Below are 23694 nucleotides of genomic sequence, written 5' to 3' on the forward strand. Positions count from 1 at the left end.
AGACATCGTGATGATTAGCTTTTCAGGTTAAGGTTGGGCACTGCAAGTTAATATTTGATGGCTGCTGACAGATTAGCATGTGTGAGCATCTGTATGCAAAAAAAAAATGCAAAGCTTTATATCTGTGTATTTAAAGATGTCAAGAGAAGGTGTGTGTTTGTGAAGAAGAAAAAAAGTGATGTAGGCACAAGAGTCTTTGATAGTGAGAGTGCTTTCCTGCATGTGTGTATTTGCTTTGGTGACGACAGACGTGCAGGTTTGGGCAGGGTTGGTGTGTGTGACGTTGTGTGTTTAGGGCGAGTATGCTGAGCTCCCAGCTCTCTGTCATTCACTCAGCTCTCGGTCACTCATAGACACAGAGGGAGAGGGGCAGCAACAAGACATCAGGTAAGACTTTTTCTAACATCTTTTACCTGTTCTTACACTGTGTTTAAACACATTATGTAACAACAATAAACTTAAAATTGTAACTTAAAGAGAAAACATCACTAGAAGCTTCTTTTAGAAATACAAATAGCAAAAATAAAAAGAGAGTGAAACACTAACTATACGTGGGTCATGCTTCCATCTACTTGTTGCTTTTACAGATTACATATGCCTAGACAAGATGCTAAGCTAATGCTGCTGATTGTAGCGTTCATGGCACACAGACATGTTGAACTTTTCATCTCTCACTGTCTGAAGTGCTTATTAAGTACCGTGTTAAAGTGCTTCTTATATAACAGGAGGTTTAATCACTGTTTCTGGCGTGTTTGTCCTTGATGGCTGCTGCTGATGTGTAGTGTAAAATCTCCATTTTATCCCTTTTACATTGACATTTGACATTGGCACTGATAACCACAATCTGAAGTCGCTGGTTTTGGCTGTCGGTCAGGATAGAGAAGGTTAGGTCAGTGTCAAAGTCTGACTCTGTGTGTGTGCACGTCAGTGTTTGACTTCAGTCGCTGGGACACTGCGTCTTTAGTTTTGACATACAGTCATTATCACGGCACTGATAACACTGACTCTGACCTTCAGTGCACACACACACACACAGAGTCAAGTAAAAGTACACTATGGATGCAAAACGGTGTGACCACAAAGATGAGATGTTTTTTGTCTCTCTCTCCATAAACATCTTGTGATGCTTGCATGTCTTGTACAGTGCATATCAGCAGATCCACACTGATTACATGTGCAGAAAGTCACACATTGTACAGGAATTATTTTCCACTGTCACCTTTCACCTCTATCTGATCTTGATTCTTGTGATTTCTCTGGGAGCTCTCTCATCTGAGGATGAGGGCAGACTTATATAACAGCATTAATCTCTAATCTCCCCCCCCCCTTTCTCACAGGGGTAAAGTGCACCACAGGCAACAAGAGCACGAAAAGATGACCATTGGCAAGAACTCCAGGAAGAGCTCAGTCCGAAGCTCCATCCGGGCTCCGAAGTTTCTGGACAAAGCCAGTGGCTTCTATGGGCGTCTCGATGAACCCGAGGGGGAAAAGGTGATCAGTATAGAAGTGGAAGAAGGCAACATAGAACTAGTGAGCACCCCCTCCCAAACTGTGGTGCACAATTCTTTAGGAGATGAGAAAGAAGAATCTGAGGCCTTTGACTTCTCCGAGGGGATGATGGAGGATGATGACGAGACTCTTCTGCGCAGGAAACCCAGCCGCCGCAGCAGCAGGTGGAGAAGAAGCTCCAGGAGAAAGCAGAAAGAGGGGAGAGCTGAGGAGGAGCAAGTCAGAGACGAGAGGCCGAGCCTGGGCCTGAGTACCCCTGACCTGGAAGACACCAAAGTGATGATCGAGGTTGAGAAACTGAAAGAGATGGAGGAAGATCAGGAGAAGGTGGGCAGAGGGAGGGAGCCAGTGCTTGTTCACTTCCCGGTTCGAGAAGAAGCAGATGATCAAGTCCTGATCCGAGACAAGAAGAGAGGAAGGGAGGAAGACGAGGGAGAGGAAGGGAGGCGGATGAAGAGGGAGCAGGAAGAAGAACTGAAGATGGTGAAGAGGAACACAGTGAAGAATTATCGCAAGGTGAGGGGAAAAAGTAGCCGCTTTCTATTTCTCACATATTTAAAAAAATTGCGTATTCGTCGTCATCCCACCTGGTTACACATTAATCCCCTGAAGGTTACATAACCACATGATCAGAGTTTGTAGAGCAGAGGCACAAAGTTCTCCCTCTACATCCTTCACGTAATGCATGCAGGGTTATTAATCACCATGGAAACTATCACCTTAATAACAGACTGCCTCTGGGGTCAAGGTACAGCAGCCATTGGTGCGTGTCACTAGTCGCCGCTGACAGGATTTTCCTTTACGTCACTTTTAATGACATGAAAAAAAAGTGTGTGGAACAGGTTTCACTCACAGGATTTTAGCAGGAGAAACAAAATGTCCTGAACGTCACCTGATTCACAAGTGATAAAGATTTTCTGCTTCCACTAAAACACTCGCAGAGGCGACATTCCTGAGCTTCCCATATCATGTCCTGTGATCAGTGGAACGAAGTGAGGCAGCGCTGACCCGCCCACTAAACCCACACCGTAAAAACATTCCACGGCTGTTAATCAGCTCTCAGACCTCTGAGCCTGACCTCCTCTGAGATCCAACCTCACCACAGACACTGCACAACTTTAACATACACCTCTTTGTTATGCTTGCTGCCATTTGATTATCCCAAAATGGCACTAGTTACTATGGCAACAGGCTGGGTGCAGTTTTTTTAAGCTACTTTACATAATAAATACACCTGAGCACTACCTCATTTTACATATCTGTCATTTCATGGGAATTACCATGTAAGTCTACACCATCTACAGAGACCAAAGCCTGTTTGTTCACTTACAAATAACATGGAAGTGAAGTTTCCAGTGAATGTAACCTGAGTAGACCACAAAGTCCAGCACACAGGAAGATGCAGGCAAAATGTGAACCACTATTTACGAGGAAGCATAGTGTTCAAAATAAATGGAGTGTTATATCGAATAGGAAAATGTCTGCTGAAAACAAATAGACAGTCTGATTATGTCTTGATTCTTCCCATCAGGCCTTGGACCGAGCTTTTCGCCGCGGCTGGGAGACCTTCATCACCAACCTTTACAGTGTCACGCTCACACCTGTAACATCATCATCCTCTCCATCATCACCTTCGTGGAAGAAGAAGCATCAGCACAACTCCGTGTTAGCTGAGTTTCAGTAGAAGTAGTGGATTCAACCTTTTATATATATATATTTAATACAGTAAAAATAAGTTTTTATCCTGCAGTTAAACAGTGATGGACAATCACCATGTTGCATTAATTACACTGGTAGTAAGGGAGTCTTAATTACTCAATAGAACGTCTCATCACATTGTGGTGCACATTAGTTTGCACTCAGACTGCAGGTATTCTCCTAATGGAAGCAGAGCTGCTGACTTTACATTGACGTCTATGAGACTGGACTGAGCGTCCTTTGTGAGGCTGAGTTCAGCAGCTTCCAGATTTTACTCTGTAGAGTAGAAACACCTTTCAAACGGATCCACTATTAAGAGCTTATAGTGCAAATAATCTCCTTTAGGTCAGCATTATGAAACAATTAAAGTGATGATGTGTAACCTAAAGGAGTGGACTATTTCAAGCCAGTAGCGATGACGATTAGTGGACTTTTGTTCTATAATTATTCATGTTTCTGTCTGATTATCAGTGCCTTTATGATTAGCTGGCAGCTAATCAGTAATCAGCTGAGATTAATGAGAGTGGAGACACCACACACACTAATCCTGCCAAATCAGTCAGTATTTATGTTATTGTGATGTGTGTGTACTCATTTTTACGGAGAAATCACAGCTTTTAACTGTAACTGTTTCACTCAAGAGGTGTTAGTCTTCCTCATGAGATCCCTGTGTGTGTCCTGGTGAGGGTTATAAAACCTGAAGGGACAGAGCAGTGTGTGTGTGTGTGTGTGTGTGTGAAATTATAGGCCTATTCATTGTGTGACTGTTGGTGTGTGTTGTGTTTTTTTTTACTGATTTCAAATGACAACTACAGCCTAAATTAAAGTGTATTTATTAATTATAGATTTTTGTAAAATGAAGCTTTGCAATAAACATGCTGTTTCCTGTTATGCACATTCTGAACACTAACCTGCATCGTTTGGAGGAAGTGAAGTCTTCAAAATGTATTAATATGTATTTGCAGAGTCATGAACCATAACAGGAAATATCTTTGTCTGAGATAATAATAAACATTTATATTTCACTGTTTGGGGTTAACGTATTTCTTTTTTATAGTAAAACTGCTATTGAAATGAAATTAGTTGTAAAACACCAGTTACCTAAATTGGAGTATATAGGAGGCAGATAGTGCCAACTATGACCCAATATACCAAATATCTCTCAAGTCACAATACTTCAAAGTTCAGTTTGATTGTCAGTTCAGCCATAAAAATATAGCTGAGGTGTAGTTTTGTTTTAGCTCCTTATTTCCCTTCCCCTATATGCTGTTGAGGCAAAAAGTCGAGTGTGATAGCTCAGTAGAGATGAGTTATGCAGGTCTGTGCAGTTAAGCGGGCGCTGATCAGCTCCTTACTTTTTATGTATTTGTTAGGCTACTTCATAAAGAAGAGAATGACTAACTTGATCACAGACGGAAACATTGATTATTTTACCTACCTTTTGTTCAAGAAAACGTCTAAGATTGTTTTTGCCTGAGTATGGCACGTTTTAGAATCGTTTCTGCCCTCTCCTGGAGGGGAGAAGTATTGCTTGTTCTTAACGGAAATGACGTTTAAAAAATAACTCTTTACACGTTCCTCTAATATTTCATATACACAAAGTCACAAAGTCCTTGTCGTACTAATAGCGAAATCAACTGTGACATACACATCGTTTGTAAAGTATAAACATTTAAATTCAAATGCAGGTGAAAGAACAGTGAGAGTCCGGAGGAACGTTTGACGGTGGGAGGAGTCCTGCAGCCGGACATAAAAACCAGCTGCACCGTCTTCCTCTTCCATTTCCTTCTCTGCTCTGATGGAGGTAAGGATGTATGCCTGCTTATTTGCTTTTATTCATTCATTTGCAGATTGCTTTCTAGTTTTTTAGAGGCTATGTTATATAAACGCGAGAATGCAGTGTCCTGCGCCCGCGTCTGTTGTTTTATGTATGCATTTATAAGCTAAAATATTGATTCACCTAGCAGCTTCTGGGTGCTGTGTTGGTGCAGCACTGGGCAGAGCTAACTCTAATCCACAACCATCCACTATCAAGAAACACTTCTTTCATAAAATAGTTCTTACTAACACGAAGATAAACACGTTTTTTAAAGTTTGTACGTTGTATTAAGATTTTAGAGCTCAAGTCTTTTTCGTATTCTATACAGCCAGGAAGTAGCTGCCATTGCTTTAGCGCGGTTGCTAACAGTGTCTCTCAGTGATGATAATTTTCACAGACCTGTACTGAATGACTGTGATTGCACTTTATTATTCTGATGTGAGACGCTTTTGCAACATTATTGCGCTCTCGTGCTCTTAACGTGCATGGGGTGGTCACGTGGTAGCACATGGGTTTTATCTGCTAGCTATTGTATGCTAATGCTATTCTTTTTGAATCTTGTTTTATAGATGGCAAATGATTGCAACACCTATTGCACAGGTAATCACCCTTTAAGATGCCTCTTGCATTATTGTTAAGCATTTTGATGTCATTGAAATAGCATGACATGTGTGGAGCCTCATGTTACAGTGATGTCTCACTTGAACTCTCTCACTGAATTAATCTCTTGTGGAAACTTAACCTCTTAAACTCTGAGTAGCATGAAGGTGGCACAGAGAGAGCACATAAGTATTATCTTTAAAATTTTATTAAATGCTTAATTTGTTTTTAGGTGTGGCCGATGGGATGATACTTCCTACTTAAGGTAATACTTTTTTTTTAACTTAAGTAGGTTTGCTGCAACTTCACTGTTCCTAGCTCTTCAGGAGCTCAGGGTGCTGCAGTGATGAATCACTGAACTCTCTCTTACCGAATCAGCCTTTGAAGAAAATACTTTACCAGATTCTGAGTAGCATATGGGCTCAAACTAATTTAGTTCCTGGTTACAAAGGGCATTTCTGTTTGGTTCTAATCTTACTGTTTTTCAACAGATGTTTGGTCATCTCTAAAGATGCACAAGTCTCATCACTGAAGATCATTGGCAGGTAAGAAACAAGGCTAGAAGTATAACTCCACAATGGCTCCAACTGATGATTTTATCACTGACAAGCATATGCCTGACTTTTGTGATGAAAGTTTTGTTCTGACCAGCCCTTCAGATATCAAATGTTTATGCATTTCACTTTTAAAGCTAACCAGATGATTTTTGTCTTAGGTCTGCCTTGTCCTCATGGCTCCATGGAGTGCCTTTTAATGGACTATGGTAGGTTGCAGACTATTTACACCAAGATGGTTTCAGGGATGGGTATGGATGTGATGAATTAATAAAGACAAGCATATGCCTGATAAAAGTGATGTCACCTTTTTAATCTGATTACCCTCAGTTAAGCAATCTAAACATGTATTTGCACTACATGTGAGTAATTTGTCTTTCCCCTGCTAGGTGGACGTCCCAGAAAAGGTTCAGGAGAGCAGTGCCTCATTAACATGTAAGTGTCGAGTTTTGTGGAGTGATAAATGTGATCACAGAAATGCCTGCCCTGTCTGTTTGGTATAGTTATACCATGGTGAGGTATTTCTGACGATTTGAAAGGATGAAATGGGGTAATACCCATTAACCAACTGGACGACTAATGTCACATGGCAGTTTGTCACCAAAGCCCTGATCAAACGGGCAACTCTACAAATCACTCGGTGGTTTTTGTCCCTTACTAAAGTGCTAATTTCTCTTGCAGTATGTGCTGAAAGAATACTTGGGTCAAAGCATGCCGAAGGTCCTGTGGTAAGAATACTTTGCTTTATTTTAAAGAACGTGTTTATTTTAATGCTGTGTCAATGATGATGATACTTAGCTCACTTTGAATCACTGTGAAACGACACGAACATCTGAGCAACTGCATTAGTTCCACTGAAAGAATTGAACACTTATAGCTGCACCCCATCATCAGTGTATAATGGTTACATGGTTGTCTTCATCAGATGATTCTTGGACTGAAGGAATGATTTGACTGCAGCTATTGACTGAAGGTAAAACATTTTCTAGATACTAGCCTTTATTCTGACCTGCTGAAAATGATGAGATAATCTGGAATCTCGTTCGTCTGAACTGCTGTTGAGAAATTAAATATCTGACATCAGTGATGGTCCACATGTAAATGAGACCTTGTCCCTTTTCTATCTGACCTTGTTTTTCCTCTTACAGGTACCTGAGTTTTGAACCAGGAGGATGCCGTTATCTTTCCCAGTTTCTCATGGTGAGTCTCCATAATCTGTTGGATCATGTAAGCACTGATGTACAACACGCTTAGGCCAATGTTCAAAATCATGAGGTGGTTAGGTTTCCTTCATGATGACACCTGCACATGTCTTACACCTTGTGTCAATGCCAGAACCTGAAAAGGTGAACCCACTGGTGTTGCCTTGGTAACAAGGGGATGGCCCGTTGGGGTTACCAACAGTCTGAGCGGAAACGAGACAATTTTCAGCTCTCAACCAGTGATTTTAATGTGAAGGTAACTTTTTTTCTCTCCCCCCTAAAGACTGAGCTGCCTGTGGAACTATGGTCCAGACATGAGTTGGCAAAGGTAAGTCCCAGTCCCACTAGAAATGTCTCCACTGGCACCATTACAGCATTTAAACAGACATGATGATTTTCTATTACCGCCCCAGTCTGAGAATTCATGACTGATTGGTACCCCTCTGATCATAATGTTCACTGTAATTCACAAATCAAGTTTTGATAGTAGCTAACAGTCTCTTTGCTACCTGTAGGTTTCTTGTCTGAGGCAATTGTCCATACTCGGGGCTGCTACAGGTAAGATAGCACTGTAATAATCCTGCTGGGAATGTTGAGATGATGACTTAGGCAGCAAGTCAGTCCCTACCACACTTGTTCAGTGTTCTGCCTCTCCTGTTGACCCAGTATGGCACTGAGAACCCTGCCACATTCACAGGTGTAAGGTGACCTGCTGGAGTTCTGATGGAATCAGACCTGAACAAAGTTATGACTGAAAATTGGCACTGATCACATCCCAGATGCAATGTCAGAATATTCTATCTATGAAGTGGAAGAGTGGTCTCAAACTTAATGTTTTTTTCTGTGTGTTTGGTGGCTTCAGGTATGCTGCTCCTGGGTTCCTTCCATGCAGGTGAGTTAACATGACTTTCATCCTGTGCATGTAACTGCTTTTAGATCTGAGGGAAAGTCAGAAGTGATGAGTTTCTTTTACCGCCCCAGTCTGAAGATTCATGACTGATTGGTATCCTCTGATAACAGGCTTAAAAGCTTCAGTGTCTTCCAGTGTCAAGATTTCTGCCATTCATTTGTAACATGTGGCCTTTTCTTTGCAGACTAGACAGAACCTGGATTCCCCAGTGAAGACTGAAAACCTACAAAGATGTTACAAAAATGGTGCAATGTTGAATAAAACAATTTGTCATTGAGTTGTTTGAATAGTTTTTCAATAATGAAACCTGGAATTGTATTTTCGAAAAGGTTAAGGATGCAAACTGTTTTGACCAGAAGCACTGAGCTAAATTATTTTTGGTGAGATTCCCTTTGGCAAAAAACTAAACACAGGCATGAAATGTCATGCTTTAAGAGAATTTCAAGCTTTTGCTGAAAAGCAAAGATGCAGATGTTCTGGAGCGTTCAGGTGGTCAACAGTGGTCAGAGGTAAAGACCAAGGCATGGGTCGCTGCAAAAACATTTTAAACCATTTGAGCTTATTCACCACAAGGTTGGTCTATTCAATGCTCAGAGAAACAAAAGTAGCTACACCTAAGAGCCTACAGGTTTCACTGAGCATGTTTAGTGTTGACTGAACAATTAGATGATTTGTAAGTCATGTCAGACTGCCCTTTCTGTCTAGAAAACTTGGCAGGTTTAAGAACTGCATCTGGGGGGGAAAAAAACATTTGTGGAACAACGTCCTACTTTTCTGTTACTCATGTCTGGTGAAAACCACACAGCATTTCAGCAGAAACTCCTCATATCCAGTGGGAGGCACTGTAGTGGAGGGTCGATGGTTTGGGCTTGTTTTGCAGGCTTGGCATTGCCAACATGTAGATTTATTTTTGCTAAATGAATAATGGCATGGTTACAAAAGCATGTTATTTGCCCGAAAATAAAACCAGGCCACAAACGGATGATTTTTGTATTGTTTTTATACAAAAAAAATTGAGGTGGTACCATCTTTTGGACATGACTAAAGTAGAAACAAGTCGGTAATGTCCTTGAGCCAGTGCTTTAAAGTATACATATGAAACCAGGCTAAGCACATTCAGTCTGAGGTGAAGATCCTTGCAGCGATGTCGTCTAGAAGCCAGTCAACTCCAGTTAACAAGTTCTCTCCTGTTACCGCACTACAGCCAATAATACACCAGTGATGACTCTTGATCTCATCCAGGGCCAGAGCCTGCAGGATAACAGAGACAGCATCTGTTTTATACAGTGTATCACTGAAGCACAGTGAGCAGTCACCCTATAGAAGCAGACCTCACCTCTCGTATTGCCTCTTTGGACAAGGCTCCTGGTAAGTCCTGTTTGTTGGCAAAAACCAGCAGTGTTGCACCAGCTAACCTCTGCAGGAGGAAAAAAAACAGAGCATGTTATGCACACATAGCCAGGAGATATTTTAAGGTATCATTATGATCTACAGGCTTCTGCAACCAACTATTGTCACACACATATGCTTGCTCATCACTAACTAGTGTGTTTTTATTTGTGTGTACCTCCTCCAGCAGCAGTGCACTGAGTTCCTGCTTGCAGTCCTCCAGTCTGAGTCTGTCTGCGCTGTCCACCACCCACACCAGCCCGTCTGTGCTCTCGAAGTAGTTCCTCCAGTAGGAGCGCAGTGACTTCTGACCACCCACGTCCCAAATATTCAGTTTAAACCTAGAAAACAGGAGGAATGTGAGGTATGGGTAGGCGTGCAGAATCCCAGCATGGATATAGAAAAGAAATCTGATGGACAACTTCAGACAATTACCATGTTTTGTTTGAGCTGTTGATAATGTGGGGTTGGACTACAACATGCACTTATTTTATTTCACAATTATTTCTACTTATACCTACTACTATATAGAATAATCACCAAATGTACAGCTACTAAAATAATGCAGCTGTGTTGTTTACATTTATTCCGGGAACGCACAGTTATGTAAGATAGAAGAAGAACTTTTTCTTCGCGTGTGCTTATCATTACCCTCTGTGATCCAGCGTCTTGATGTTGAAGCCCAGTGTTGGAGAGATGGTGCTGACATCTTCTCCATTAAACTTCTTTAGGATGGTCGTCTTCCCTGCGTTGTCCAGACCTCTGCACACTACAGGTTAAAGCCATACACACCTCACGCACCTTTACTGTTATACTGAGAGTTTACGTGTTGTTTACCTGTTAAGATGGCTAGCTATAAATGCTAACGCCGTGACGCAGCACAAAGCAACATCCACAACAACTTGCCTTACCCTGTATTATCAAATGTACACACACATACATTTCTGCTCGTGGTTTTCATTGACTAAAGCTGAACTAGGGTAAATAAATGAATGCAACTTTGTTTCCAGCTAAGCTAGCAAATCGTTAGCTCAGAGAAAGGATACAGCATCAACAGCCTCATCTCGCGCTCCTTTTGTTTCATTTTCTTTAAAATTGTAAGCAAACCCATCACAGCGCTATCCTATGCAGATCCGATTGAAGAAAATATTTATAGATTTAGATTAGATTATAGATTTAAAGAATTAAGGTTTTGTATCGAAGATGTTTTGCCTTCAGAAGCAGCATTACAATTGAACAGGAAGACGCTATAATGCTAATCCCGCCCTCTCTAAACACTGATTGGTTTGACGAGCAATCGAAGAATGTGGATTGGTTGTTGAAGATTCTAGAAGCTATCTAATTGGTCGGACGGGGTTTAAGGTGTGGCTGGGTTGCAGCTGCTGCTGCACATGTGTGGCTTTTGGCACAGCGTCCCCATGTGTCAGTTATAAGATCTCCTGTGCCAAAAAGGATCGCTTCGGTCTGGATCATAGAAGACTGTATATATAAGCCTGGATAATGCACAGCCATCATGTTTCATGAAAGAAATAAACTGAATTTTGTTTACAATAGCATTTGTTCACCTTTCTTCTTACTTCTTCTTCTTGTCTTGCACACTTAAATCACAGAGAAAAGAACGTATGTTTACTGACTTTTTAAATCAGATTGGATTGATTTCCATGTTATTTGACACACTATCCTGAAGGACACACACCACGTTTTGCAAGTTATGGGGCAGAGATCATTAGAATATTAGAAAACGCCATAAGGCGTTATGAATGGCTGTTTGGAAAACGCCATACGATGTGAAAACGGTGTTTTCTGCGGCGTACGACGTAAAAAACGCCATTTAAAGTAGGGATGTCCCGATCAGGTTTTTTTGCCTTTGAGTCCGAGTCTGAGTCATTTGATTTTGAGTATCTGCCGATACCGAGTCCCGATCCGATACTTTCTATAAAGGCACTCATTGCGGCAAAACCTGTGTGTGTGTGTGTGTGTGTGTGTGTAGGCCTGTCACGATAACGATTGGCGATTAATTGCCAAGAGAAATTATTGCAATAAGCGATAATATTGTCAACTAACATAATGATAACGACATATAATGCAAGTACACCCTTTAAAGATCAATAAACTTCAATTTCTAAAGAACATTTAACACTGGAAAGGCCCCCAATTATCAACACTATTATTATTATTATTATTGTTATTATTAATGATATTAATATTATTATTATGAGTAGTGGTAGGCCTATTACCATGGCTTATCTTAGCATAGTCAATGGAGTTAAGTCAAACCAACTAGCACGTCATGAGCAACAGAGAGTCGAACAACACGCACTCTCTACCTGCTGCTGGGAGTGGGCTCACCTGTGCGCACATGTGTTTGTGTGCGCACGCGTTTGCGTGTGTGTATGCGCATCAGCGAATTTTAAAAACGCCACCATGTAGACAGAAACACATAAAATAGCAGAGATGGCACCAGAGGACTGGGCAAGAGAACTAGACTGGGTGCCGCCAGTGAGAAGGCAGAGAACTTCACTCATACAACGCGGACTCTCTCTGATGGCACGTTGTATTCCTGAGCATGTTTAGTCTTGTGGTGAATTGTGTCGAAGTGTTGAACCGGTGTTGTGCAGCTTCACAGCTCTCTGTGTTGCTGTAACGTCCAAGCCCTGCAGCACTGTGACGCACCGTGGCGACGCAGACAGCGAGCTGACCGTGGTCTGCTCAGAACATCCCGTAAACGTCACACAATGAGTTCAGACACATTTTAAGACAGAAGCCGCGGGCCATATTAAATCTGACGGCCGGACTTTGCACACTTTATACGCTACGACGCACCGGAGTGACGCCTTTTGTCATCCAGCCTCTTTGGCAGCGAGAGGGAGAGAGAGAGAAAGAGAGGAAAACAAACCAGCATGCAAATGTAATTTAACGCGGCCGAAAAACTCATCGAGCCCATTTAAAGTTATCGTGCAATTAATTGATTTATTGTTTATCGCGACAGGCCTGTGTGTGTGTGTGCTGTGGCGGCGTTAACTTTGAGAGCCCTAATAAGTATATATCCGAGTCCTGATCGGGAGGTAATGTCCGATTCCGATCATGTGATCGGATCGGGACATCCCTAATTTAAAGTACTGGCGAACGCCGTTTAAAGTATGGCGGAAATGTGATATGAATGGCTTGCCATAGACACATACTGAAATGTTTAATCAAATTTTGTATACTGTACACCCACAGTCCATTAATTGTCCCTTATGTCCAACTGCATAAATGAAGTGACTATACTTAGGAATTCCAGGTCATCTGTGGGTGGTATCCACCTGACAATAGGCTGTTTCTTCTAGACTTTGGCTAGATTTTGGATCTTGGAATTCCCCAGCAGTCCTTAGAAAAACACAAGGAAACCCAGCTGTTTCTTTTTCCATGACGTGGATGACTGAGAATCTAATTCATATGAATATAGGCTATATATTGCTTATAAACTATAGGCCATATTTGTTTCCATATAGCAACTTATATTTTTTTTTTACTTATTGCTGATAAGGCAAACATGTGGCTACCCGAAGTGGGCACTCATCAAAGCCACAAAAACAAGACCCCCCAACAACAAGAAGAAGGATAACACCAGGCGGAGAAAGAACATCTCCATTCCATATGTGTCAGGAGTATCAGAGAAACTCCGCAGGATCTTCAACAACCATGACATCCCGGTCCATTTCAAACCTATGACAACACTGAGACAGAGACTGGTTCACCCGAAGGATAAGATTCCCAGGGAGAAACACAGCAATGTGATATATGCAGTCCAGTGCAGTGAGGAATGCTCTGATCTGTACATTGGAGAAACTAAACAACCACTCCACAGAAGAATGGCTCAGCACAGGAGAGCCACCTCCTCAGGACAAGACTCAGCTGTTCACCTCCACCTCAGAGACAAAGGACACTCCTTTGAGGACAACAATGTTCACATTTTAGACAGGGAGGAAAGGTGGTATGAAAGAGGAGTCAAGGAAGCCATCTATGTTAAGCTGGAAAAACCTTCCCTTAACAGAGGTGGTGGCCTCAGACATCATCTTTCTACCACATACAATGCAGTGATTCCATCCATTCCCAGGAAGTTTGCACATACTCACAGTAAGAACAAAGGGCTGTCAACCAGTCCCCCTCCGGCAGTTTCATAGTCGTTAGCCAGTCGTTAGACACACCTGGCCCAGTCAGCCAGAACATCACAGGTAAGTATGGAAACATTTAGTGCTATTGTTTTTTAAGTTTTTTAAGTTTTACCCAGACCCACCCACATAGGTCTGTAACCACATATAAACCATGTTTCCCCACCAAACAGTTAGAACTGATGAAGCTGCTTGGATGAGCAGCGAAACGTCTTCTAGAAAACTCTACAAGTCCAGACGCCTTGCTTCAACCTTCTCTACATTATTAAAAAGTTTAAAATTAAAAAAAAAATAAATAAATAGCTTCTGCCGTATCTCAGCCCTTAACATAAACATTGCGCGGACTTCTGTGTAAAGCTTGTGAGTAAAGGTTATTTTCTGCTTTGCTGAGAGGAAAAGAAGCCGTACCGTAAGTCAGCCGTCTCCCTAAAAGTTACATCACTTCCTGAGTCAGTCATGAGAGACTGTTGGCTGATGTCTGGGGGCTCGGTTATTAATTTCCTGGCAAACACCCTCCAGAAATTCCCTGCACGTGCAGGAAGAGCGACTCAGTTCCTAATATGGTGTGCCGCTTAAACCTCTTCCTGTCCGACTAATTTTTTTTCTTCCGCTCAAAATGATGCTTTTACGTGTCAATGGAAAAAGGGAACCCTTGTGCACTAACTTGCGGTGAGACAGTTTTGCTTCATAAGTTTGAATTATTAACCAGCCCTGTGTAAACATTTCCCAACTGTATTTGAAGGCAGCCCTGCCCCCTCTCTGCTCCGCAACGGGTCAGTTTAAAATAAAGAGAAACCGAAAGAAGCCGCAGCATCATGTTGCATCATCAGAAACCTCAGCTCATACAAACCCATCTGACAAGCCGGCTGCGAGCCTCACTCCGCGCCGCACTGTCGCTGCATCAACAAGTCACCAAGCAACCATCATTGTGTGAAGAAGGCTTTATCATACCGCTATAGCCTGGACTCACTTTCGTTTATCCCGAGGCATTAATCCAAGCTGCACACACAGGTGCGCTAGTCGTGCGTCCGCGGTCTGGATGGCAGCGGTTTCACCTGCGGACGCGCTGCACGTCTGCTGAATGACAGTTCATCCTGCCGGTGGAGAAACGGTCAACCTCCAGAAGGGCCAGTCTGCTGCGGAGGGAGACGGAGAGATGCCCCTGTTATTCATGGACACAGGGTACCAGCCCAGCAGCCCCAGCTCCCTGTCAGCTGAGGAGTGCCACAGCCAGGCTGCAGGATCGGTAAGTAGCCTGTCTTATTCCTCTTTGTCGGTCATCATCAGTTCACTTTGGTCACATATCAGAAATACTAAAATCTTGGTCCTTTGGTCCTTGTGTAGCTTTCTTCGTACAACACCAGCATCTCCTGCCAGCTAAAAGGACTTAAAGTTTTATCAGGAGTCTGGTGACAATCAAGTGAAAGATATAACATTTTTTTTTCAACTTTTTGGTTCTTGTCACACATCTTACATTGCTTCTTTATTATAGTCCCAGAAATACACAACATAGAACCAACCATATCATTGGCAAAGACACCAAAGTGTCACACTTTTGTTAAACACAGAAATGAAGAAGTCCAGGTCTGTTTACTTCTTTATTGACCTGTTTTATTTTGAGTCATCCCATGTGATGGGTTTGTCTCATGACTTTGTGAGCTATGCAGCCAATACATAATGCAACATTAATAAAATGGTTGATCTGCCACAAAACACACACAGAGACACACACACACAGTGTGTAGGGAATGTCAGAGAAGTATGCACTCCTAGTTTCACCAAAATGTCGCACACAGACCCAGCATGCAGTGTGTTTAATTCCAGATGATTGTGATGTATATGTATTTCTGCAGGAGAGAGAAGAAGAGGGAAAAGAGAGGAGACCCAGAGGGGTGAAAAGACGAGAGAAGAACAGGAACGCAGCAAGGAAGAGCCGCAAAAAGCAAACAGAGAGAGCAGATGCGCTTCATGAGGTTAAACATTCATTTCTTACACTCTTGCTTCCTTTTGCTATGGCCCAGTGAGTCTGTCACTTTCTGTTGCCTCTGAGTAGCTTGTGTAATTGGCAGCATGCTCACAGTCGTTTCTTGTAAATACTCTGCCTTAGGAGAAGGACTTTTACCCTCTGCAGTTTACCCTGCCCTCTAGCCCTCCCCTTTCTCTCTGCCCTGCACACAGGCACACTGTTATTTCATTCATACCTGCCTGCCACCCCCCCCCTCCCCTTTTTTTTTGAGGGCAAATTCCACAGCTATTGCTGCACACACACGCACACACACACACACACACACTATAGGCATCCTGAAGTGTGTGTTATCTTAAAAATCCCCATGAACTCAAGTCACTTGTATGGCAGTATTTTTCAAAAACGACTAATGTAATTTTAGCATTTAGCACTTTCTGATAAAGTGATTAAAAAGGTTGATGACTCATCCTGCAGTGAGGGTCACATACTAAATTTGCATCCAATGAAAAACTTCAGAGTTGCTGCGTGATGAAATCTTGAGCATCAAATATAAACCTGCCTTAATGCTAAGGTGAAGCTTGATGTTACTTTATATTTAAAAAACACAGCATAGCCCATAACCATTCACTAAAGTCCGCTTTCTGCCTAGTCTGAAAAATTCATTTATTTCATCCCGATATTAACAATCTTATTATTGAGTACACATTCAACATCTTCCTTTCATAAACCTGTCAAATGCAATTTATTACTTTGAGCCCACAAGTATCGGTTAGTTACAGTTGGCTTTATTTTCCTCCTACATGCTGTAACAGGTTGGATAAGTGTGCACACCGAATTTGTGGAAGGGTGTGTGTGTTCAGAGATAGTCCAGACTTTCACTTTCTCTCTCTTCTTCTCTTTCAGTTCTGCTGTGTGTGTGGGTGTCCTTTGGGTCTGTGCTGCCACAAATGAGTTCAACCTATTTAAATAAAAACATACAGACATGTCAGCAGTTCACGGTTTAAATGGTCAGCTCATGTGAGCACTGCTGCTTTACTCTGACTGACCTTTGGGACATTGATTAAAAAAAAAAAAAGCAGAAGAAAAAAGCAGAAGGATAGGACTATTGAAGGGAAACACCATTCCTTGTTGACCATGGCTACTATGGAGGATAAGTGCACTGCAAAGCATTAGCTAAAGAACACAGGTGTATTTTAATGCAGCCATATTTCAGTTCTCCTTTGGGGTTCTGGCTTCAGCCACACATCTTCCGCTCTACCCTTCTTGTTCTTTCTGTTACTTCGCGCAGTCTTAAAAAAGAGTGTCATTAGTATTGGAGCTCTCCCTGTTGTCTTAATATAGGCATGGTGAGATATTACGTGTGTGGGAAGAGACTGTGTTCATTGTTTGTCTTTTTATGTGTGCTTTTAATCTGTTTTTATGGCCGATGAGTGCCACTCTGAGATTATAAAGACATGCCTGACTTAACTTGATATTAACTGTTAGTCATTTATGACGTCCTCTGGGCCTCATATGCTGATAACTGTCCCTTTTATCTTTCCTTTGCTCTCATGTCCTCAGGAACTCCAGAGCCTGGAGCAATCAAACTCTGCACTTCACAAGGAGATTGCTGCATTGAAAAAAGACCTCCATCTTTACACGACTGCACTAGAACACCATGAACCTCACTGCACACTGAACGCCTCTACACCCAGCACATCCTCCTCCCTGTCGGTGTCCACCTGTCCAACCCGCTCCAGATCTCCTCAGACCATGAACTCCTCATTGACTGCTTTCCCTGCACCTTCTACCTCCTTGGATCTGCAAAGCCTTAAAAAGACCAAACTCTCACCTGTAGCATTAGCTTCACATGCTGGCTCATCAGCTGAACTCTTTGCCACCTCATCCAGCTCAATGAATTTTCCCTACTCAGTGTCTTGTGGCACACAACTTCACTCTTTGTTCAGCAAAGAACCTGAAAGAACCTCAAAACCAACAAATGTCATGCCTTTCTATACCAGCCATGTTTCTAACCCAGCCCACTGCACCACACCTCTGCTCCAAAGTGCACAGGACAGCATCCCTGAAACCTCCTCAGCTTCAAGGGATGCATTTTTCATGAAGCGTCCTTTTCTAACTGCTTCACATAACGCAGGGTCTCCTTACTCCTGTTTGCAGGCAGAAAACACAGAAGATTGTCTGAAGAACAAGAAGCTGCCTCCTCCCTATCAGTTCAAATGTGGAAACATTTCAAGCTCGCCATGTGCGTTTCTACCTTCACCTCTCCAGTCACTTTCAGTGTCACCTCAGCTGTCTTCTGTCCCTTCTTTTGACCCAAAGCCCAGTTATAATCAACAAGGCTCTTCATCACTGCTTTCTCTGCTCACTGTCCCCAGTCCCCTTAATGTCTCTCATAATACCTCCAGCAGCTTTGAGGGATCTCTTTGCCAGTTTCCACCACCACCACTGCCCCCAGTGGGGGATCACTCAAAAGATATTTCTCTTTCTGAGTTCTTGGAAAACAACGACTGGATCCTAAGTGGGACCAATAACCAGTAGCACTACAGAACACTCATTTTAGTTTTATATATGGTGGCAAGTTCAATGTCACTTTGGACACTCTTTTAAACTAAAGTAGCAAATCAAAGACAGCAAACAAAGCAAAGCATCACTGCTTTACAGAAATCTTGAATGTTTTTTTGGGAGGGGGGCTCTATATTTTATTGTACAGTTTTGTTTTAAATTAATTAAAGCCAATCAAAGCTCAATGGTCAGAATACCTTCAGGGATATTTCACAGGCTTATTTGAGTTGACAATGTCCCTTAAGTAGTGCCAAAGAGACTGCTGCTAGACAGAGACAGAAATCCAGCGCTGAACATTTTCCACATTTTTAGAATAAAGCAGAGTCCCTTCTAGGTCTCATTCCTTCCTTAATTACAATGTGAAACTCTGCAAGCTTAGTGTGTAATTTTAGGTGGGGTGGAGTACCCAGTTCCTCACAACTTCATGGAAATGTCATTAAGAGAAATTTCCATCTGTGCAATGTGAACGCCCTTAGTTCCAAAAAACATGATTCACCATATGAAAAATTCTTTTTTTTTTAATTTGAAAAATGTAAATAAAAAGAGACATGCATAATCTGTAGCTATTGAATACTTCTGAAAAAGCTTGTACCCCAGATGGTTACAGAACTTTCCAAACTAGCTTCTTGGTGTGCACTGTGCAGATGGTCTGTTATGGTTAATGATTATTAAAAAGACTCTATTAAGACAGATCAGGAGGAAAACATGCTAGCAGTAAATTGCACGCTGCTTTGGGGCTTTATAATTTTTCAGTTCATGTTCTATGTCAGCTTTATCTGTTTATCATCATCTTTATCATGCTCTTAGGATTCACAGGAGTGTTACATAGCAGACAAAGCTCTATCAAAGTCTCCAGACTCAATTTTTAACTACAGTATGACCAAAACCAGGCACATGTAAATATTTGGATCCACATGTCTGAGTTAGCTTGCAATAATGTTAGAAAATTAAGTTCTTGTTACATGTGGTACACATGTTGGAGGGAAAACACGTGTAAACATAGGGTGAGGTGACAGGGTTGTCAGGCAGAACTTTTAGGTTGATGGTGGTGAGAAATAAAAGTTTTTCAATCAATCAATATTTAAAATATAAGGAATGCTTTGTTGGGTTCAATTTAGGGATATTATTTATTTTTTCCATTTGAATCCCTCTGCTTGTAACTGACAACAGGTTTATGCACAATGATTTTGTTGAATTTATGATTTTGGTGTTTGGTGTTTGGAGATGAGTCTACAGTGCATTTATAACTATATAGGACAGATACGTACTCCACTCCATATTCTGTGAGTTTATTGTGCGGCTTGGGGTGTGTGTGTGTGTGTGTAAAAGAGGACTATTTGTATTTATCATATCAAAATAATGTATTTATCCTGTAACAGTGTTTGCAATAGAAAAGCTAATTACAAATAAAATATTTTGCTTAAAACCTACCCTGTTCTTATGTAGTATAATTCTAATAAAACATGCAGTATATGATATACTGTGTAACAGCAAAAAAACTACTATTAAAGCTTATTTATTTATTATTTACTGTGACTAGCAGCATAATAAACTAGACAAAACTTACTCAACTAACTTAACTAGCTAATTCTCACTGTTTTACTGTGCATCATTTATTACAGAATTTAAATGTTACGTACTAATCGATGAATTGTATGTAACATTTAAAAATATAATTGTTACATACTATTCATTACTTTACATAGAATTTAGTATGCTACTTTACGCAAGAGTTACAGTTACAACATCATTCTGACTTTATTCTCTGAATTCTAACTTTAATCTCAGAAATCTGACTTTATTCTCAGAATTCTGTCACAACCTTTTTTTCCATTGGCCCTGAATTAAGCAGTGAAAATTATGATAGCAACAATTAACCCTCAGGTGATTCTTAAAAAAACGTACAGATTTGTCCCTCGGGACAAAAAATGTACACACCTTAAAAACTGCTGTAAAAATATGATATATTCATATTTTTTCACACTTTAAATGACTCAGACTTTTAAAACTACTTCACTCTGAAATATACATATCAAATATTAATTATATTTTTGGGATTTTAATAGGTTAATGTACCATGCTAATGCTAATGGCCATGTTTTATAATACAAAATTCATACAGACTGCAATATTATAGAAAAGTTTACTGGTTCTTTCTCTAAAATATAATCACTTTGTGTAGATGTAAAACTTTGTTTGGTGTGTTGTTGTTTCAACAGCTGCAGCAGCTGGGGCGCCATGTTGACAGGTGGAGGTCTGTTGAATGTGCCTCATTTTCACTATGCAGCCAAGATGGTGACCATTGTGAGTGAGAAGTATACTTTGTTGCTTTGACAACGCCATTGAGGTATATGTGTGTACACACTCATGCACTTAAGAGAGTGTTCATAATTTAATTTTCTAAAAGTGTGTTAAATAACCTATAGGGCATAGGCCTACTTTGACGTTTTAGCTATATTAGTAGTTTAGCCTGAAGGCTACTGTTAGGTTAGCTAAGACTTAGCAGCAGTAGCATATTAAACATATATTTAGTACTGTCATTTATGTTGTAACAAAAAGTGTTATTTTTTTTCTTTGTTTTATATTTAATAATCGTTAGCGCTTGTGTTAGCAAATAGAATCCTTTAAAGGCATCTGCAGACCTTTTAGTCACTGTTAGCATGCATGCTAGCATTTAGCATAATTTAAAATACATCTTTAGACCTTTTTGTTACTATAGATGCGAATGTGGCCAGTTTGATACAAATATTTCAACATTAATGTCACAGCGGATTCAGTGAATGTTGTTAAACTGTGTGGACGGAACAGTCTAGCCTAGCAGTGGCTGGTTAATGTGAGTCAGACCAGCAGTGCTGATCTGGTGTCTGCTATGCCAACCATTTACTAGACATCCCGCCCTCCCTGGTGCTTTTCTCAGAAGGGACCCGGCTGAGCTCACCTGCGACACAACACAGGAGGAGGAGGAGGAGGTGGAGGTGGAGGAGGAAGAGAGATGTAGCATCTATTCTGCTCGCCTTCTACTATGGGCTCTATAAGATGATTAAAGTGTTTATGGTGGAAGGCAGTGATCTGGGTTCAAGGCCGGCAGCGCAAACATTCCGGCAAGACACAGTCACTGCCCGCCTGCCTGCTGAGCTGTGACTTTGAGAAGGAGATGACGAACACGCGTAGATAATTGCGCTTTTGAGTGCGCGCCCACGTGTGTGTGTGTGTGTGTGTGTGTGTGTGAGTGAGAGAGAGAGAGAGAGAGAGAAGAAGAAGAAGAAGCTTACTGGAGAGAAGAACAATAGATTGGACTTGATCCTCAAAGCCATCTACAATAACACACACAGGCGCTCACCTCATAGGAAGCAAGGCATATGGGGGGAAGGGGAGGGGAGGAATGGGGGAGGCGGGGAGTCAGACAGATACACCGATGCGCTGCTGGAGAGAGAGAGATAATGTTTCATAACGGGGTGAAACGGCAGCCAGATGTTTTGAAGATGGGATGAAGAGGAGCGCGAGGTGGCCCACTAATGACGCATCCGTTTAAAATTTAACCGGATTTAAAAAAGCGAGACTAGGCTACGTAAATAACAGCATATAAATAAATAAATCCATCCTATAGCGTCATCCGCAGTGAGGAGCCTCATTCCTCTCTCTCCTTGCACCACCTTTAGGCTGAAGAACCAGTGTCAAGACAGTCAGAGGGAGACAGCGCAACATCCGGTCATAGCTTTCAAAATAAAACACGTACGCCTTTACTTTAAACACAAGGAATTCACTGTTTTATGTTGTAAACGTTACTAAGACTGTGGATTTTTTCAGAGATCAGTTCTTGTGATCATCTGGTACAAAAATATTTCTGGTTTTAAGTGCCTAAGGAACTCTGTCAGTATGCCTGTCCACAGTGGACCATGCAATATTGATTTCTCCTGAATGCGATTTTTTTAATGTTGTCATTGGAAAGGTTCATTGTGCATGTTGGTAATCACAATTAGTGTTCTTCATGAAGTCCTGCATTTTTATATTTTTGCTTTAGCTGTGGAAATGTTTTACTTTGTGTTTGGGCAGCAGTGGCTCAGTGGTATAGCAGGGTTGTCCAACTCCTCCCTAGTCACTGTTCTGTGTCCTTGGGCAAGACACTTTACCTTTTGGGCTGCCTTAAGCAATTTCCCCATTGTGGGACTAATAAGGGTTTCAAATTTAATTTAATGCAGCAGCTTTGTAGAAGTCACCATTAGACCTTCCAAAAAAATAGGCCTAGTGTTGAGAATGTCAGCATCACCACCGAACGCCTCCTTTGTCATGGAGGAGTCTGTGCTCCCAGATCAGGTGAACAGAGTGTGAGGTGTCCTCTTGTCAGTCTTTTCTCCTTTAATAAGAGTGAGTCTAAAGACTATCACTTGACCGTGGCACCTCACTGATGTGTTTTCTTGAGACTTTTTCTTGTTGTTTGGTTTCTGCTCTGAAGTTGTTGGATCTGAATTCCATCTATTATTTCATGTTCGTTTGAAGCACAGCTTTGAGTGAATGTGTTGTTTTATTTTGAAAGTCAGGGCAGATCACTTCTTGTTTCTTTCTCTCTCACTGAGCGTTTCTTGACGCAGCTCGCTGATGCGCTGTAGGACAACCGGATAACGGGAACCGAGAACGGGGACAGAAGCAAACCGCGTCAGTCTGACAGACATAGACGGGGTGCTATTGTATAACGCTGGCCTGTAGCATTTCTTCCTCTCCTGGCTGCCCCTACGAGGAACCGTTCCTTCGCTTGATTTTTTTTTCTATTTGCTTATCCTCTCACCGCGGAGGTCGGGAAGGGGGCTGCGGGGCTCGGCGCTGCATCGGCCGCTGACGGAGGAACCTGCACATGTCGGCGCGGTGAGGCACCGTTTGTTTCCCCGCCCAGATACGGTTGGAGGACGGCATCAGGAGGAGGAGGAGGCTGCGTGGAAGGGTGTAAACCACAATAAGAACAACGTTATCAAAATCTGAGAGAAAATCATAATAAGCAGGTCGAAAGAGGATCCAATAAAAACGATCCAGAAGGACAACAGTGATGCGGCAGCCGAGGTGGGCCCAGATTGATGATTTTATGATATCATCATTCACCGCCAGGACCGATCACTGATTTTATTGATAAGGAGGACAAGAAGCTATAAACTGGCTTGGAGTACGTTTGTTTGTTTTTGATGTGGATAAACAGGAGGAGCTTAAGAGGTGCTTGAAAACTGTGATTTTCCTTCAGCTGTGATAACATATAGAAATATATATCCAAATTTAGGCCGATGACTTAGTCTGAGTGTGACGCCAATACAGCAGCAGAGGTGTGTGTGTGTGTGTAAGGAGACG

The 23694-nt window shown here is 41.7% G+C and overlaps 3 protein-coding genes and 5 non-coding genes across 9 annotated transcripts; 7 read left to right on the top strand and 1 right to left on the bottom strand.

Annotated features, from left to right (window-relative positions):
- Positions 1-249: 249 nt before the first annotated feature.
- On the top strand, positions 250-23690 carry LOC114451257 (cilia- and flagella-associated protein 251). 2 transcript variants are annotated; one of them, XR_003672184.1, is made up of 4 exons: positions 250-387; positions 1338-2025; positions 3041-3792; positions 23670-23690. XR_003672184.1 is itself a non-coding variant. In XM_028429848.1 (3 exons), exons 2-3 carry the CDS (start codon positions 1375-1377, stop codon positions 3191-3193), a joined length of 804 nt encoding a protein of 267 aa, XP_028285649.1. In that variant the 5' UTR covers positions 250-387; positions 1338-1374; the 3' UTR covers positions 3194-4235. The 2 variants fall into 2 exon arrangements, 1 of the variants encoding a protein (XP_028285649.1); XM_028429848.1 differs by lacking the exon at positions 23670-23690 and having other exon boundaries at positions 3041-4235.
- Positions 6957-7021, top strand: LOC114451271 (small nucleolar RNA SNORD29). The gene has a single exon (XR_003672195.1). It is a non-coding gene; the product is annotated as a small nucleolar RNA SNORD29 (small nucleolar RNA).
- Positions 7195-7263, top strand: LOC114451260 (small nucleolar RNA SNORD30). The gene has a single exon (XR_003672185.1). It is a non-coding gene; the product is annotated as a small nucleolar RNA SNORD30 (small nucleolar RNA).
- Positions 7468-7594, top strand: LOC114451263 (small nucleolar RNA SNORD22). The gene has a single exon (XR_003672188.1). It is a non-coding gene; the product is annotated as a small nucleolar RNA SNORD22 (small nucleolar RNA).
- On the top strand, positions 7765-7833 carry LOC114451262 (small nucleolar RNA SNORD31). The gene has a single exon (XR_003672187.1). It is a non-coding gene; the product is annotated as a small nucleolar RNA SNORD31 (small nucleolar RNA).
- LOC114451261 (small nucleolar RNA SNORD31) lies at positions 8331-8400 on the top strand. The gene has a single exon (XR_003672186.1). It is a non-coding gene; the product is annotated as a small nucleolar RNA SNORD31 (small nucleolar RNA).
- On the bottom strand, positions 9275-11622 carry arl2 (ADP-ribosylation factor-like 2). Its single transcript, XM_028429849.1, has 5 exons — positions 10728-11622; positions 10333-10443; positions 9860-10022; positions 9629-9709; positions 9275-9543 (listed from the first exon to the last, which is right to left on the bottom strand). The coding sequence occupies exons 1-5, from the start codon at positions 10790-10792 to the stop codon at positions 9409-9411; spliced, it is 555 nt and encodes a 184-aa protein (XP_028285650.1). The 5' UTR covers positions 10793-11622; the 3' UTR covers positions 9275-9408.
- batf2 (basic leucine zipper ATF-like transcription factor 2) lies at positions 14648-19679 on the top strand. The gene is made up of 3 exons (XM_028429847.1): positions 14648-15081; positions 15689-15808; positions 17362-19679. Exons 1-3 carry the CDS (start codon positions 14917-14919, stop codon positions 18337-18339), a joined length of 1263 nt encoding a protein of 420 aa, XP_028285648.1. The 5' UTR covers positions 14648-14916; the 3' UTR covers positions 18340-19679.
- Positions 23691-23694: the final 4 nt, after the last annotated feature.

Source organism: Parambassis ranga, chromosome 18, assembly GCF_900634625.1.
Source record: "Parambassis ranga chromosome 18, fParRan2.1, whole genome shotgun sequence".
Lineage (NCBI taxonomy): Eukaryota > Metazoa > Chordata > Actinopteri > Ambassidae > Parambassis > Parambassis ranga.